The 13606-nt window shown below is 53.3% G+C and overlaps 1 protein-coding gene across 1 annotated transcript in view; it reads right to left on the bottom strand.

Annotated features, from left to right (window-relative positions):
• Positions 1–13606, bottom strand: part of LOC104287613 (fer-1-like protein 4) — a 40147-nt gene that overhangs the window by 24054 nt on the left and 2487 nt on the right. The window contains 13 exon segments of the mRNA XM_009886337.1: positions 617–737; positions 1495–1693; positions 2452–2560; positions 3178–3542; positions 3751–3937; positions 4790–4852; positions 5014–5145; positions 6353–6413; positions 6700–6867; positions 6979–7020; positions 7619–7710; positions 10775–10874; positions 13000–13088. Of these exon segments, the coding sequence (XP_009884639.1) occupies positions 617–737; positions 1495–1693; positions 2452–2560; positions 3178–3542; positions 3751–3937; positions 4790–4852; positions 5014–5145; positions 6353–6413; positions 6700–6867; positions 6979–7020; positions 7619–7710; positions 10775–10874; positions 13000–13088 (1728 nt within the window).

Raw genomic sequence — 13606 nt, forward strand, 5'->3', positions numbered from 1 at the left:
CTTGTGCCTGGTTGCAGGGTCAGAGTGAAACACTGCAAAGATGCATTTGCCACAAATTACTTGTGCCCTTCTGCAGAGCTGGGGATTATGAGAGTGCTGCAGGTCAGCGCTGTGCTGCCAGGGACTCTTTGGAGCCTGGGGATAACATTAACACTGGTTGTTAAGACATCTTGTGCCTCAGTCCTTGAGCAGCAACTGAAACACACTGGCAAGCTCTGCTTGGATCTCTAAGTCCAAAAGGGAAAGACGAGGCCCTGGGAAGAGACTGCACCCTCCTGATGAGAATCCAAGGCTGAGAGTCTGCTTGCAGCAGCATCTCCCCAGTGCACACGCAACTCAGGACTGGCAGCAGAGAAGGTTTTTGTCACAGACGTCGCATCACTCACAGCTCCAGGGGACACCACCAGGCTGCAGCACAGCACAGGCAGCAGCTCTGCGCTCACTGCACTACCCTACACTTCTGAAGGGCACAGTGGGACTGAGCCCTGTGAGAGACATGGACTCACATAGGGTGTGAGGATATTTAAGGCAAACGTCTCGCAGAGCAACTGCGTATGCTACACGAAAAGCATACCAGGAAGGACTGTGCTACAGACAGACACCCTGAACACGCTACCAGGCGCTCTGCCAGCTTGACGATCCAGTTGGAAATGCAGAGTCTCCAGGTGTGATCCTCACAGTAGCTCCATACATACACGCAGGGTTTCTTATGCTTCATGGGAAGGCAGCTGTATGACCTAAGGGCAGCAGGCACAGAAGGTTATGGCTGCTGTTTGCAGAAAGCATCTGCCGTGTCACAACACAGCACTTGCACACCCAGCACAGGGAGTAGTGTCTGGGCCCTGTCCACCTCACCAAGAAATAGCTGTTTTGAGCCCTGCACCACAGACATGGAGTCAAGCTGCTGGATCTGCCTTTTGCCATCCCAAACTAGCGCACAGGGTTTCTAACAGAGAGCAGCACATGCCCAGATGAATGAGTTGGATGCTGCTGAGGTTTCTTGCTGCTATGGGACTGAGTAGTAGCAGGCACAGGGCTCTCAGCACAAACACAAAGACATTGCCAGGCCTGTGGGACAAACCAGGCAGCATTCCCAGAGCAAACACATCATCAGAAGAGCTTGTCTATGTGTCTTGCCTGCCCAATATAGGACAGCATGTGCCAGAATACTCCTCCCCTTCCTCCTCACTGGAATCAAGCCCTTAGAATGCTGCTTGTTAACCAGAAAAGGGACTGCTGTTATTGATTGGTCAGAGTTTCCCTGGGACCCTGTCCTTGGCCACCTGCACACATCAAGCAGACATTGTAGAGCCTGTAGGGGTGATGGGCAATGGCAGCCAGCTAGGCCATGGCAAACTGCAGGGTTGCAAAGAAGAAAAACACCTGCACAGCACTCACATTGCTGAGCAGACCTCTAATAACATCTGGAATAACCAACCCAGGAAGCTGGGGCAGGACCAGGGCACGTGGCAAAGAAGGACAAAGACGACTCACTGGTCATATTCCGTGGGCTCTGGTCTCTGGCTCTTTGTCACCGACTTGTTCAGTGCTGCTGAAGCTGGGGCCAGGACTTCAACATCCAACTCACTATCTGAACCAGGGTCCAGCAGAAGCTGCTTTTCTTCTTTCACTTCTCCCTTTTCCACTTTTCTCCATACCTTGGTCACAACTTCTTCAGCTTTGCCATAGTTTCCTTGAAGTTAAGCATTAAACAGTAAAAAGATAAGTAGGATCACTGTTAAATGAGTTTGCTACCTTGCAACCATCCTGCCAAGAGAAGCACATGGGCACGCACTGCTTTTGGAACAAGCAGTTCAGTAGCATCCAACCATCAGATCATCACATGGACAACCAGGAGGTCTGAGAGGGAGCTAGGTAATTGCAAGGAAGTCCTTGTGTACGCATTCAACTGCCACCAGTTCCACCAAGTGCCTGCTAACTGTCATCTACACCCTGACACTGGGGTCAGCAGCAGTAACTCAGGAAGACTTCTCAGCATCAAGCACCTCCACCCATCCAGCTTAGCAGGTGGGGGCTTGGACCTGCTCTCCTGCCATTGTTTCCCCATCACCAGCTGTCACAGCCCCTCAGCACTACCTGGCCAACCCCAGTATCCCAGCTTCCCCTCCTTTGCTTCCCTTTCTTGCTCTCAAACCTTTCTACCTCTTCTGACCCCCACTTCCCAGCAGAGCTTCAACCACTCTCCCCAAACAGGCAGTTCATATAAATACCGCAAATCTCCAATCCCATAGGAAAGCATCCAGGCTTTTAAGGTAATTAAAGCACTGTGCGTACTCCCTGGCCTCATCCCCCATCCTTCCCAAGTTCCTGTTTTGGAGGCACCAGCTGTGCAAGGGCTGGCAGCTTAGAACCGCAGTGCTGACTTGGGCTGTTAGAAGGAGATTCACACTTCCCATAGTTTCTGGACATGGAGCCCTGGGGAATACCCACCTATGGAGACTTCAATGCTGACAGACTTGGAGCTGAGAGAGGAGTCCATCATAGTGGCTTCAAAGAAAGCAGCGAAGAGAAGGAATTCCTCCTTCCTCCCCAGTGCGTTCTGAGCAAGGAGACAGTAATCAGCCCGAGAGCCTTGTGTGCTAAAACACTGCCTCAGCAGAAATTCAGAGCACACCAGGGCATGGCCAGTACATCAGTGGGATGCTGCTGAGGTCACCACCGCTGGGCCACCAGATGTGGGACAAGTTTTCTTGGAAATAATGTGGGGCTGGTGCAGAGCTTTGGCTGATGCTTGTGTGAAGCCACAGAGCTTGTAGGCTAAGGGATGGCTATGGTACCAACACAGCTGCATCTTGCCTGCCTCTCACAGGCAAAGTAGAGACCCAGAGCCAGCTAACAGCTCCCTAACTCCAGGGGAGAAAAAGTACATGCTCAAAGGCAGCTATGCCCTGGGAATAACACCCACGTGAGAGTCTTCCCTGCGCCAGGAAGGCAGCACATGTGGGGATGCTACAACCTGACCATGGGAGTGTTTTGGGGCTGCGGGTGTGGCCTCAGCCCTTGCAGAGGCTCAAGGAGCTCTGGATGGGCCAGCAAGGGGCAGGCTGGGTTTGCTTCAGCACTGTTACACCAAGTGATCCCACTGCCTCTTCCCCATGAGGCCTGTGCACACCACAGGCCAGCATGGGTCAGCCATGCCAGTACATCAGGACTCACCTCGGGGAGTGGATGAAGCTCCTCCACCTCCACAGTGACCTCCCCAGGCTGTTCAGCCTCCTGAACGTCCCCAGCCTCCTTCTCTCCTTGCAGCTGCCTCAGTTCTTTGGCTTTCTCCTTGGATTTCTTACTTTTCTTCTTCAGCTTCAGTTTGCTCAGGGCACCTTTTGTCTTGTCCCCAAGCTTCCTCTCTGTCATGCTGGGGCTACTGAAGATTTCCACTGTGATGGCCATGAGGATGCGCCCGCGATAGAAGACCCCTTCACCCATGCCCTCATTGAGGTCTTTGTGGATGTCCCGCAGAGCTGAGTTCTGGGGGGAGCCATACAGGTTCACCCAGGCTGGGCCAAATGTGGGGTTAAAGCCTGCAGTGACAGGGAGAAGTTCTAATTACACCACAGGGAAATGCAGAGAGACCTTCCCCCAGGAAGACAGCCGAGGACACGGGGATGCGAGCATGCTTTGGCCACTCCCGCTTCCCACCTCCAGGAGACCACCATGGCTGAGCAGAGGGTACATGGCAAGGGGCTGCCCAGGACACCCTGCCACAGAGGCAGCCGTGTCAGGCCTCACCATTCCTGCCAGGGTCCGAGATCTGCTGCAGGTCAATGTAGTGTGTAGCGATGGCCACATCACCAACATTGGCATCATCCAGCACCTGGACTTTTATCTTCCTGGCCAGAGGTGGGAACATCTCGATGAAGCTGATCTGCTCGTTCCACTCAGGTTTAGTGGTGTTGGTCATCACTGATGTTTCCCCCTGGGAAGGAGAAGATGTGAAAGCAACGCAGTCCCAGTCAGCGGCCAGAGCAAGGGATGCCTCAGAGCCTCTCTGGGAACGGCATGTCCTCCCGTCCCACCTGCAGATGGTGCTGGGCAAGCTCTGGAGGTGGCAGTATCCCTGCTCCTGCCCCCATTCCAGCAGTTGCTCACTGTGCTTCATGAAGCAGGGCTGTCCAAAGGCCAGGGAAACACTGGAGGTAAGTGGGCAGCACCACCAGACCCAGAGGTGTCACAGGGTCCCCTGGGAGCACCCCCAAGCACACAAGGCTGCCAAGGGAGTGATTCTCATCTTAATGGATGTCACAGGACCAGAAACCCTGGCCTTGGGTGCAAGATAAGTGCCAACAGCTCAGTAAACTCTCCAGAGGGTGTCAGCCTGAGTCCAGCTTGCCACAGAGGACTTCAGCTCTAGGATTTATTTGACCCTCTCCGTATGTTTAGGGACATGAAGTCTCTGTCTGCACAGTCAGTAGCTCAGCCAGTGGCTGTGCTCAGGGCTGGGGCTGTCCCCCATGCAGCTCTCTGCAGAAACAAAAGCCCCATAAAAGCCTTCTCATCCAGACACCGCACGTTCATGGCCACATGGCTCAGGACACTGCCAAAGACAGCAAGACTCCGCACGTTCATGGCCACATGGCTCAGGACACTGCCAAAGACAGCAAGACAAGGAAGGCCCTTTGATCAGGGACAGATGGCAGGACAGATGCCTCTGGCTGGAAAACCTGGCTGGTACTGGTACCCTTATTTTGCCCATCACTGCCAGCATCTACATGCAGAAGCGCTGGGTTGGACCAGTTACTGACGAAGGAAAAGAGGAGGACATACTTACCGAGATCTCTATGAGTCTGTGCAATAAAATGTCCCTTGGCTCATGGAATTCAAATAAAAAATACTGAAAGAGAAGAGCAAGACAGCTGAGGCCCAGGCTCCCAACATGGCCCCACAAGCACCTCTGCTTGAGAACAGCTGCATCCCGAGCATCCTTGCAAGGATGGCCCCAGCTACTGGGGACACCAGTATGGCAAGGACAGAGCCTCTGTCTGTATCACATACTTTGTTGTAGAAGGGGCAGTTTGTTGACTTCTGCGTTGCTGTGCGCCTCTTCTCCTCTCCAACCTTGACTACCACAAAGGGGTTAATGTTCACCCCCACCAGCTTCTGCGCTTCAATGATATTAATCCCAACCTGAGAAAATGCGGGAGAAAACCTTCGTTTCCAGCTCCATCTTGAGCTTGTTTCAGCAATACCAGTACGCAAAAGTGCAGGGCCCTCTTGCCACAGGGGTGGATGCTCGGGGCAGGCAAGAGCACAGCTGCTGAAATCTGCTATGGTCAGGACAAATCAAAATGGTATTTGAGACATTTGTTTCTTTCAGACAAGAAAGGAAATGAAGCGTTAAATTCCCAGCACCTTTGACAAGTGCAGCCTCCACAGCAGTACCGTCCCCACTCAGTTCCTGGTCCCAAGGGGATGCAAACCCACTGCTCCCACATGGTGGGGTCCACAGAGCATCTTGAAGAAGATGCTCTCTGTATCTTCTGTCAATACTTCTCTTTGAAACCTACTGAGATGGACATCATTGGAAATACTGGAATGTGGCTGTCTCATTTGCTGTGACTGGTTACAAGCGTAAAACACGGGAGAAATGTTCTCACGTTTGCTCTCAGTACAAGCAACTAGGCAGTTGTTAAGGTGAATAATAGCTTCAAGAAAAGGAAATTCCACTCCCAGAAAAGCTTCCTGGTTGGTCAATAGGACCCAGCCCTGAAAAGCAGGAGACCCAAACGTGAGTCCACGTTTACATAGAACCACATTTAAATCCACAGCCAGGCTGGGAGACCTGCCCTGAAATATGCAGGGCAAAAGATGGGACTGAACTCCATTTCACAACTTCAGAGTGGTTTCAAACAAACCTCATGTCAGAGCATTGGCCAGAGCCGCAGCTTCATACCAGTCTCCCAACATCTCCAAGAAAGCCCCTGCAGCAGCCCTCCACCCCCAGCCATGTACCACAGATGTCCCTGGGGGCCCAGGCAAGGCCCTGGGGAAACAGGAAAGCACCAGTCCTGCCTGGATGCTCTCCCATGCTCTGCTCAGGCAGTGTTTTGCAGCGGCACATGCGGCTGTCAGGCTGATTCTGTTCTCCTATAGATCCATAGCTAACTACATGGCCCAAGAAGAAATTCTGTTCTGGACTGGCTGATGTTGGAGCCATGGATGCAGTCTGCTCAGGGAATCTCACACCTTGCCCAGGGAAGCCACACAAACCAAGAAGGTATCTTCATGATAGAAGCCTCGCCGCAGTATGTGGCAACTGGAGAAGCCCAGGCCCGCAGCAAGGCAGCGAGGGACCAGAGGCAGCTGCAGGGACGCGCACCCGACGCTGCAGTACCTGGAAGCTCTGTGGGGTTGGGGTGGCAAACAGGTCCCATGTGGAGCAAAGTCTGGAGCGGCTGCACAGAAAAACAACCTGAGTGAGCAGGTCCCTTCATCTACATGGACCTGAGCAAGCCCCCACCAAGGGAAGCGACAGAAAGCCTTGCAAATAGCCCCTTGCCCTGGGAATGAGCAAATTCCCAACAGTCCCTGTTTGGGGCCATTGGAGATTGAAGGTTTCTGACATTTTGCAGAAGCAGAATGCCAAGAGATGTAAGATGCCCCCAGAAATCACCCCATGAGCTGGCACTTTCCACTCCAGGGCCCAAGCAGGGGCAAGAGAGAAGACCACGCCGTGGTTACCTCTTCACAGGGCTGAAGACAATGCCCGAGACCTCCATCTCAGACACATCGTAGAAATCTTCTTCCTCCTCCTCCTCTTCCTCATCTGTCTCCAGGCCTTTTGCCAGCTTCCTGCCCAGCGTGACAGCCCTCCAGTCCAGTTCTCTTGCTCTTGGCCCCTCGGCTGCCCTGCAAAACCCCCCACCATGCCACAGGCCGCATCATCAGCCCTGATGAGCAGGTTGTCCATTCCCCTCCACCCGCAAGGGTGAGCTGATACACTCAAGTACGGCTACTTACTCCAGCTCCTCAAATCCAGGATTGCGGATGATTAACTCTGAACTGTAAGAAAAAGAGATGCTTTGCTGAAAAACAAGTGTGTTGAGGCTGTTCACCGATGCATTTAAGTAACAGGGCCACAGCCATGCTTCTGCTTGGCTCTTGGCAGGGACATGAGCATCCTCCTAAGCGACGCTTTTCCACTGTCCACCCTGTGTGCCCAGTGCTTTGCATCCAGAAGCGACACTCCCCAGACCTTGCTGCTGCCTGTTATCCTGCCCACCCAGACACCCGCATCTCCCCCGGCTTTGGGCGCCACCTGTGTGCAAGGTGCTTGGGGTTGCTACAGTCCAAAGCCACGTTCTCTGCACCTTTGCAACCAAGAAGTCTTTCTCCCATCAGCCAGAAAGGCTGCAGAAATGCTCCAGAGTCCGAAAGGACTTCCAGGGTGCAGTGGGTTGTTGCAGTGACAGGCCTTCTGTGAAGACAAGGTATTTTCTGCCCAAGAACCCTGCTCACTTATTGCCACTGTAGAGCAGAGATGCATCAGCCTGGCCAGAGGTAGAGAGTAAATGAGGCTGGATTACATCCCAAAGGCTGCCACTGGCAAAGGCAGCTGTACAAGATGCCTGGAAATTTGCCCCTCCCAGGATTTCAATACCTGTCTTTCATTCGATAGACAAAGTCCTCTTCAACCCAGGTCCCAGCTGAGCCATCTGGAGGCTGGTAGTGCAAATCCAACTCAATGTAGATCTACAAATAGAAAATGAAATTGCCTGAGAGCTTGGCTGCCACAAAACAACCGCAGAAATGTCACGGAAAAGGGGAAGGGGAGCGTGAAAGAAAAAAAGTGAGATGCTGGTGGAAAGAAGGGGAAGGAAGGGGGTCACAACCCCACAAGAAGCCTATTTATACCATACTCTACTTGTCTGCCTCCATCAATTAACCAAACTCCCTCCCCTACAGCTTCTCAAACTCCAGGGTTCACCAAATAAAAGCTGGCTCAAGTTTCCAAATCTAAAATACACCACAGAGAGGCCCCTGAGAGCCATCTCAGGGCAATTTTGACAAGGAAAGTGGGGAGAGCCCGGCAGCAGAGCAACCTAACATGCAGGGGTTCGGAGCAGTCTCTCTGTGGGAGGCACAATGCAACTGGCAGACCATCCCCAGGCATGTCAGCTTGGTTTAAAACACCACAGGAGCCATAAGCACACCCAGAGTCTGCATCACAAGAGACATCAATTTAGCATTAGTGATGAAGAAGAACAGCCAGAGAAGTATGGGGCATGTTTGGTATCGGCACAGCCAGCACGGGTCTGAAAACCCTTTGTCTGCAGGTGACCAGCCTGATCTCAAACCAACACAAATGCACGAGAATTTCCCAGCAGAGGCCAAAATCGCAGCCATGGAGGAGGTCGCTTCATAGTAGGTTGAAGGGGATGTACAAGCTGGGTTGACAGCTCAGTCTCTGGAAAACACCTGTTTCTGTGAGGAGAAATAATCCCAAGAAAGCAGTAGTACTAGGAAAGGCAGGATGGATGCAGAAGCCTGAGATAAAGCTGGGTGAATATCTGAGGCTCTGAAAAAAAACCACCTTCAAACCACCAGGAGAAAAAAGGGTGCAAATAATTCAAGTCCCAGAGAAGAACAGGACTTGGAATAGCAGGAAGGAAGTTCCTACTTTGCTAAAGGAGCAGCAGCTGAAACAGCCTCTCTCCCATGGGGACGTGTCTCTTTCCGGCTGAGCTGAGGGAGGGGGGTCTCAGGCTGCCCCTGGATGGGTGTCCAGTCTTGCCTGCCCTATTTCAGTCCCCCACAGCCCTTGTGCAGCCCTTGTTGCACAATCAAAAACTAACCTGGCAAAATGGAATGTGGTTGGTTTTGGGTTGGAGCAGCTCATCAGCGTGACTGCTGCTGTTAGCGCAAGGGAAGAGAGGCAGCCAGGGGCAAAGGGCTGGGCTGCAGAGCAGCTCTGACCTTACAGTGGTGTAAGTGCCTGCACCCCTCTCCCCTCAAACCATTGCCAGCATGGAGTGCTGCTAAAAAGTCAGTCTAGTCCCTGTCTCTTTGCTGGCACAAACGTTTATGCAGTGAGCTGCATCGGGCTAAAAATCACCCTGGAAATGCTCAGTTTCCACCTGGACGTGCTCCCTGATCCAGCCAGCTCAGCAATACAGGAAAGCTGTGCTTACACCACTCAGACTTATGGTCTGGTGGCCACGGAGCTGCATCCCATGTACCACCACGAGGGTGAGACAGGTTGCCCCTGGGAAGGGCAAAACGGGGCACAGCACATCACAGGGCTGCCTGCCTCTGCCTCTCACAGAATGGTCAGGCTAGGAAGGGACCTCTGGAGATCATCTAGTCCAACCCCCCTGCCAGAGCAGGGGCACCTACAGCAGTTGCACAGGACGGTGTTCAGGCAGGTTTGGAATGTCTCCAGAGTGGGAGACTCCACAACCTCTCTGGGCAGCCTGTGCCAGTGCTCTGCCACCCTCACAGGAAAGAAATCCCTCCTCAGGTTTAGATGGAACTTCCTATGCTCAAGTTTGTACCCATTACCTCTTGTTCTATCACTGGGCACCACTGAAAAAAAGACTGTTCCCATCCCCCTGGCACCCTGCCTTAAGTATTTATAAATATTGATAAGATCCCCCCTCAGTCATCTTTTTTCCAGACTGAAAAGCCCCAAGTGCCTCAGCCTTTCCTCAGAAGAAAGATGCTCCAATCCCCTGATCATCTTTGTAGCCCTTTGCTGGACCCTCTCCAGCAGATCCCTGTCCTTCTTGAACTGGGGAGCCCAGAACTGGACACAATACTCCAGATGCGGCCTCACCAGGGCAGAGCAGAGGGGGAGGATGACCTCCCTCGACCTACTGGCCACACTCTTCTTGATGCACCCCAGGATGCTATTTGCCTTCTTGGCCACCAGGGCACATTGCTGGGTCATAGTCATCCTGTTGTCCACCAGGACTCCCAGGTCCTCTTCCACAGAGCTGCTCTCCAGGAGGTCAGCCCCCAACCTGTACTGATGGGGGTGTGATCTGGGGTTATTCCTCCTCAGATGCAGTACCCTACACTTGCCCTTGCTGAATTTCATTAGGTTCCTCTCTGCCCTTCCTCTCTCCTCCTCCCGGCCCTGCCAGCAGCCCTGGCACCGAGCCCTGGTTGTCCAGCACTCACTGAACCATGCCTGCACACCCAGCTGGCAGGAAATGGCTCATTTTTGGGTCGTGTTCATCTTCCACCAGTACAAAGGGCCCAGCGAGCCCTGGCGCCAGGGCAGGAAGGGAGTGGGACCCATGGTGCAGAGCAGAGGGGCAGGCAGGTGTCAGAGCTACTCACGATACCCCAGACCATTGTTAAGCCACCCAGTCAGCACTGGTGTTTAAACCAAAAGCTCACCGGGGTACTAAGGCACCCTGCCACCTTCAGCCTTACCCCATCAGCTCCCCTCTGCTTTGCACCCTGCAGCATCCCGTGCCCACGCACTGTGTGGTGTGGGAAGCAGATGAGATACCACCTCCTACATCCATCATCCAGGGAGGTTTCACTAAGCCTCTCTCTGCTCATTCAGGCCCCCAGCAAGTCTCCAGGGCCCCCAGCCTACGCCACGTACTTCTGGATGCTCCTAGAACCACTTGATGGGTGTAAAGTGAGGGCACTCCTGTGTCCACACAGGGGCACAAACGCCACAGCACTCCCAGGCTCAAAGCGGCACCTTGGACTCGCTCCCATCCTCTTGGGAAGTGCCACACAAGGTTTCCCACAAAGCCTTCCTGATGGCTGATGGCCAGGCTGCCCGCGGAGGACTTACGCCAGTGACTCTGTGGTTCCTGTCGATGAGGGCCTCCCGGAGGATCAGCCTCCCAGATGTCATCAGGTGCTGAAGGCTGAGGACAAGGGTACCGAGAAGCCTGGAACAAAACCAGAGGCTGCAGCAATACTGTATGGATCTTCAGTGCCTGTCTCCTGGGGGAAGAACGTACCAGGATCTCTGCTCTCCTGCCCACAGCCCCTCTGAGCTGTGGTGAAGGCAGTGAACTGCTGCAGTACTTCCCATAGGGAGTCTGGCAGCCGAAATACCCGAGACCCACTGCCTCTGCAGCAGGTCGCGCCTCCACCCATCATGCCTCAGCAGCTGCTTGCAACCGAGCTGCCATTGACAGCTAAAGGCTTGTGCCAATGAAATCCCACCGAGTGTGAGGGAGCTCTCCCCTTTGGCAGAGCAGGGCTTCACGGGAGCCAGCCTGTGACTGTGCACCCGGCGGAGCTGAGGGGACTCTTCCCAGACAAAACTGGGAAGCAGAGGCTCCACACAAGGAAATACAGAAAGAGGACATAAAGCCGCGCCCACAGGGATGTCTGCAGCAAGTCAGGCCAAAATTTATCTGTTCCAAGGGGACTTCTCCCTGGGGAAGGGTCATCTGGCTCCCTGCAAGTGGCGGTAACGCATGGGGGATCACATTCAGCTGGTCCTAACCCCACCTCGTGGTACTGCTGTGGTACAATATCCGTTTGTACATTGGCCTTCGTCTCCCCGTGGCAGCTCTTCCAGCAGCTGAGCTAACCCCCTGCGAAGCAGAGCTTCCTACTGCCTGCTGTAAACCATTGGAGCATTTCACTGCCTGCCCGGGCCGAGACAGGATAAATCATTCCCCAGTCACCTCCATTTCAGCTGTAAGCTGCTGATCTCTCACATTCCCCCTCACCTCCCTCTCCTCTGAGACGCGGAGCCTGTCTAGTCTCCTACCCCCAAGGAAGGAGTCTCTCCACTCATCCCCCTCCTCTCCAGCTTTTCCAGCTCAGTGCTGCTGCCACAGAAAGGCTGCACACGCAGAAGTTCAGAGACCACAGATCAATACAGTGGTGTAACAATTTTTTCCCTTCTGTCCTTTCACGCTATTTATTTTTGCTCATCCCAGTGATGACCAGCAGCTTTTAAACTGTAATGCTGTCACCTGCCATTCCTCTGCTCCCCAGCAGAGGAGGTGTGTGGATAGATGCTGCCAGTGCCAGTCCAGTCATTTCCCATTTACTTTTTTGCTCAGCGCCATCAGGTCCTGGTGATTTGTTACTGTTTGTTTTATCTGTTTGTCCTATAGCAGTTCCTATTGTCATCTCAGTCAGGAACAATTCCTCTGATTCAGCTCCCGTAAGGAAAGCACCCAGTAAACGCAAGTTTACTGGACACAAAGTTCAGCCACATTTTCTGCTCTGGCTTTATCTTTTAAGTGTCTCACATGTGCTGTACTCAATGGTTTCCTCCACACCCTCTCTAACAGGCTTATGATGGCTTTGAAAAGGTTTATATTCTTAACTGCCTCTAGAAACGTGTTCCTGTCAATTTTCCTTCAGTTCTTACATTTTGCTTGTCAGAGCTGGCACCTTTCCCTGCATCCTCATGTTTCACAGGTCCTGGAAAGACATGTCTCTGCTCCCTTGCTTCCTCCACCACCACTGTCACCTCTACTCTCAGGTTTCCCCAAAGCACTTTACAACTGCTGGAATAACTGCTCAGTTCACAGTGTTGCATCTGTGCCACGTAGAAGCATTTTCAATTCTGGCTGATCCTTTAAATTTAAATTGCTGTCTTTTTTAAAGGTTAAACCATACTCCCACGGGCTTGGGGCTTTTGCCCACTGATAGGTTTGTTGAATTTGGGTGCAGCGTGGTCACGGTCACCAGGTGGATCTACAGGGTGAGAGCAGGGCCCCATTCTGCTGCAAGTCCTGCCTTTGCAGCTCTATTTTTTAGGGCCTGTTTTACCTTTGTCCCACCTGGGGGTCTGATCTGGATCCCTAGGTACTCTCTGTTATTGCTGGCACAATTAAATCTAACTAAGCCTTATTTAACTTAACTTATACAGCACTGCTGCCTTACCAGAACAAACAGCTCCATCTCTCTTCTGTAACTTGCACCCTGCTCATCTCCCTTCCATCAAATTTCCAACAAAAATTTTCTACTCCCAGTAGAAAATTTAAAGCCCAGTATGTCTCTTCCCCCACCTCTGCCAGTCACCCCAGCAACCAGAGGACCTACCTGTTGCTGAAAACCTTGCTGCAGTTGTAAACCTTAATAGACAGCTTTTCTCCCATGACGAGCTTCCCATAGTGAGGCCAGCGAAAGAGCTACAAACAAACAGAGCAGGAAGAGATGACAATTCATTCCCAGCCACGCTTTCCCATGTTTGGTGACTGCGTGGTCTCCTCTGCAAGGTGACTGAACCAAGGAGCATGACAAAAAGCTGCTGCGGTGGGAAGTCACTTTCCTGCTGGCCAGAGCAGACCCTGGAACAGGGAATGGAGAAAGGATGTTGAGGGGAGCCAGGGCCCCTCCAGCAGTACAGACTAAAGAAGCCAGAGCATTGCTGCCGCTCTGGAAGGAGGAAGATGCTTGTGCCTGCTGGCGGGCCGTGGGGTGAGACGCGGCGTGGGAAGGTGCAGAGGTGCTCGGGGAGAAAGAGCTCACCCGGGGCAGGGAACCACCAGGCTCGGGGACGTGGGGAAGCTGTGCCCGCGGCTGCGGTTCACCTGACGGCAAACCGACCGCTGCCCTGCGGCTGGCCAGAGGGACAGGTGCCTCCTCCCCGCCCCAGGCGGCAGCGGCGGGGCGGGACGGGACAGGACAGGCCTGGCCGGGCCGCAGA

This window comes from Charadrius vociferus, unplaced genomic scaffold, assembly GCF_000708025.1.
Source record: "Charadrius vociferus isolate BGI_N301 unplaced genomic scaffold, ASM70802v2 scaffold225, whole genome shotgun sequence".
Classification (NCBI taxonomy): Eukaryota; Metazoa; Chordata; class Aves; order Charadriiformes; family Charadriidae; genus Charadrius; species Charadrius vociferus.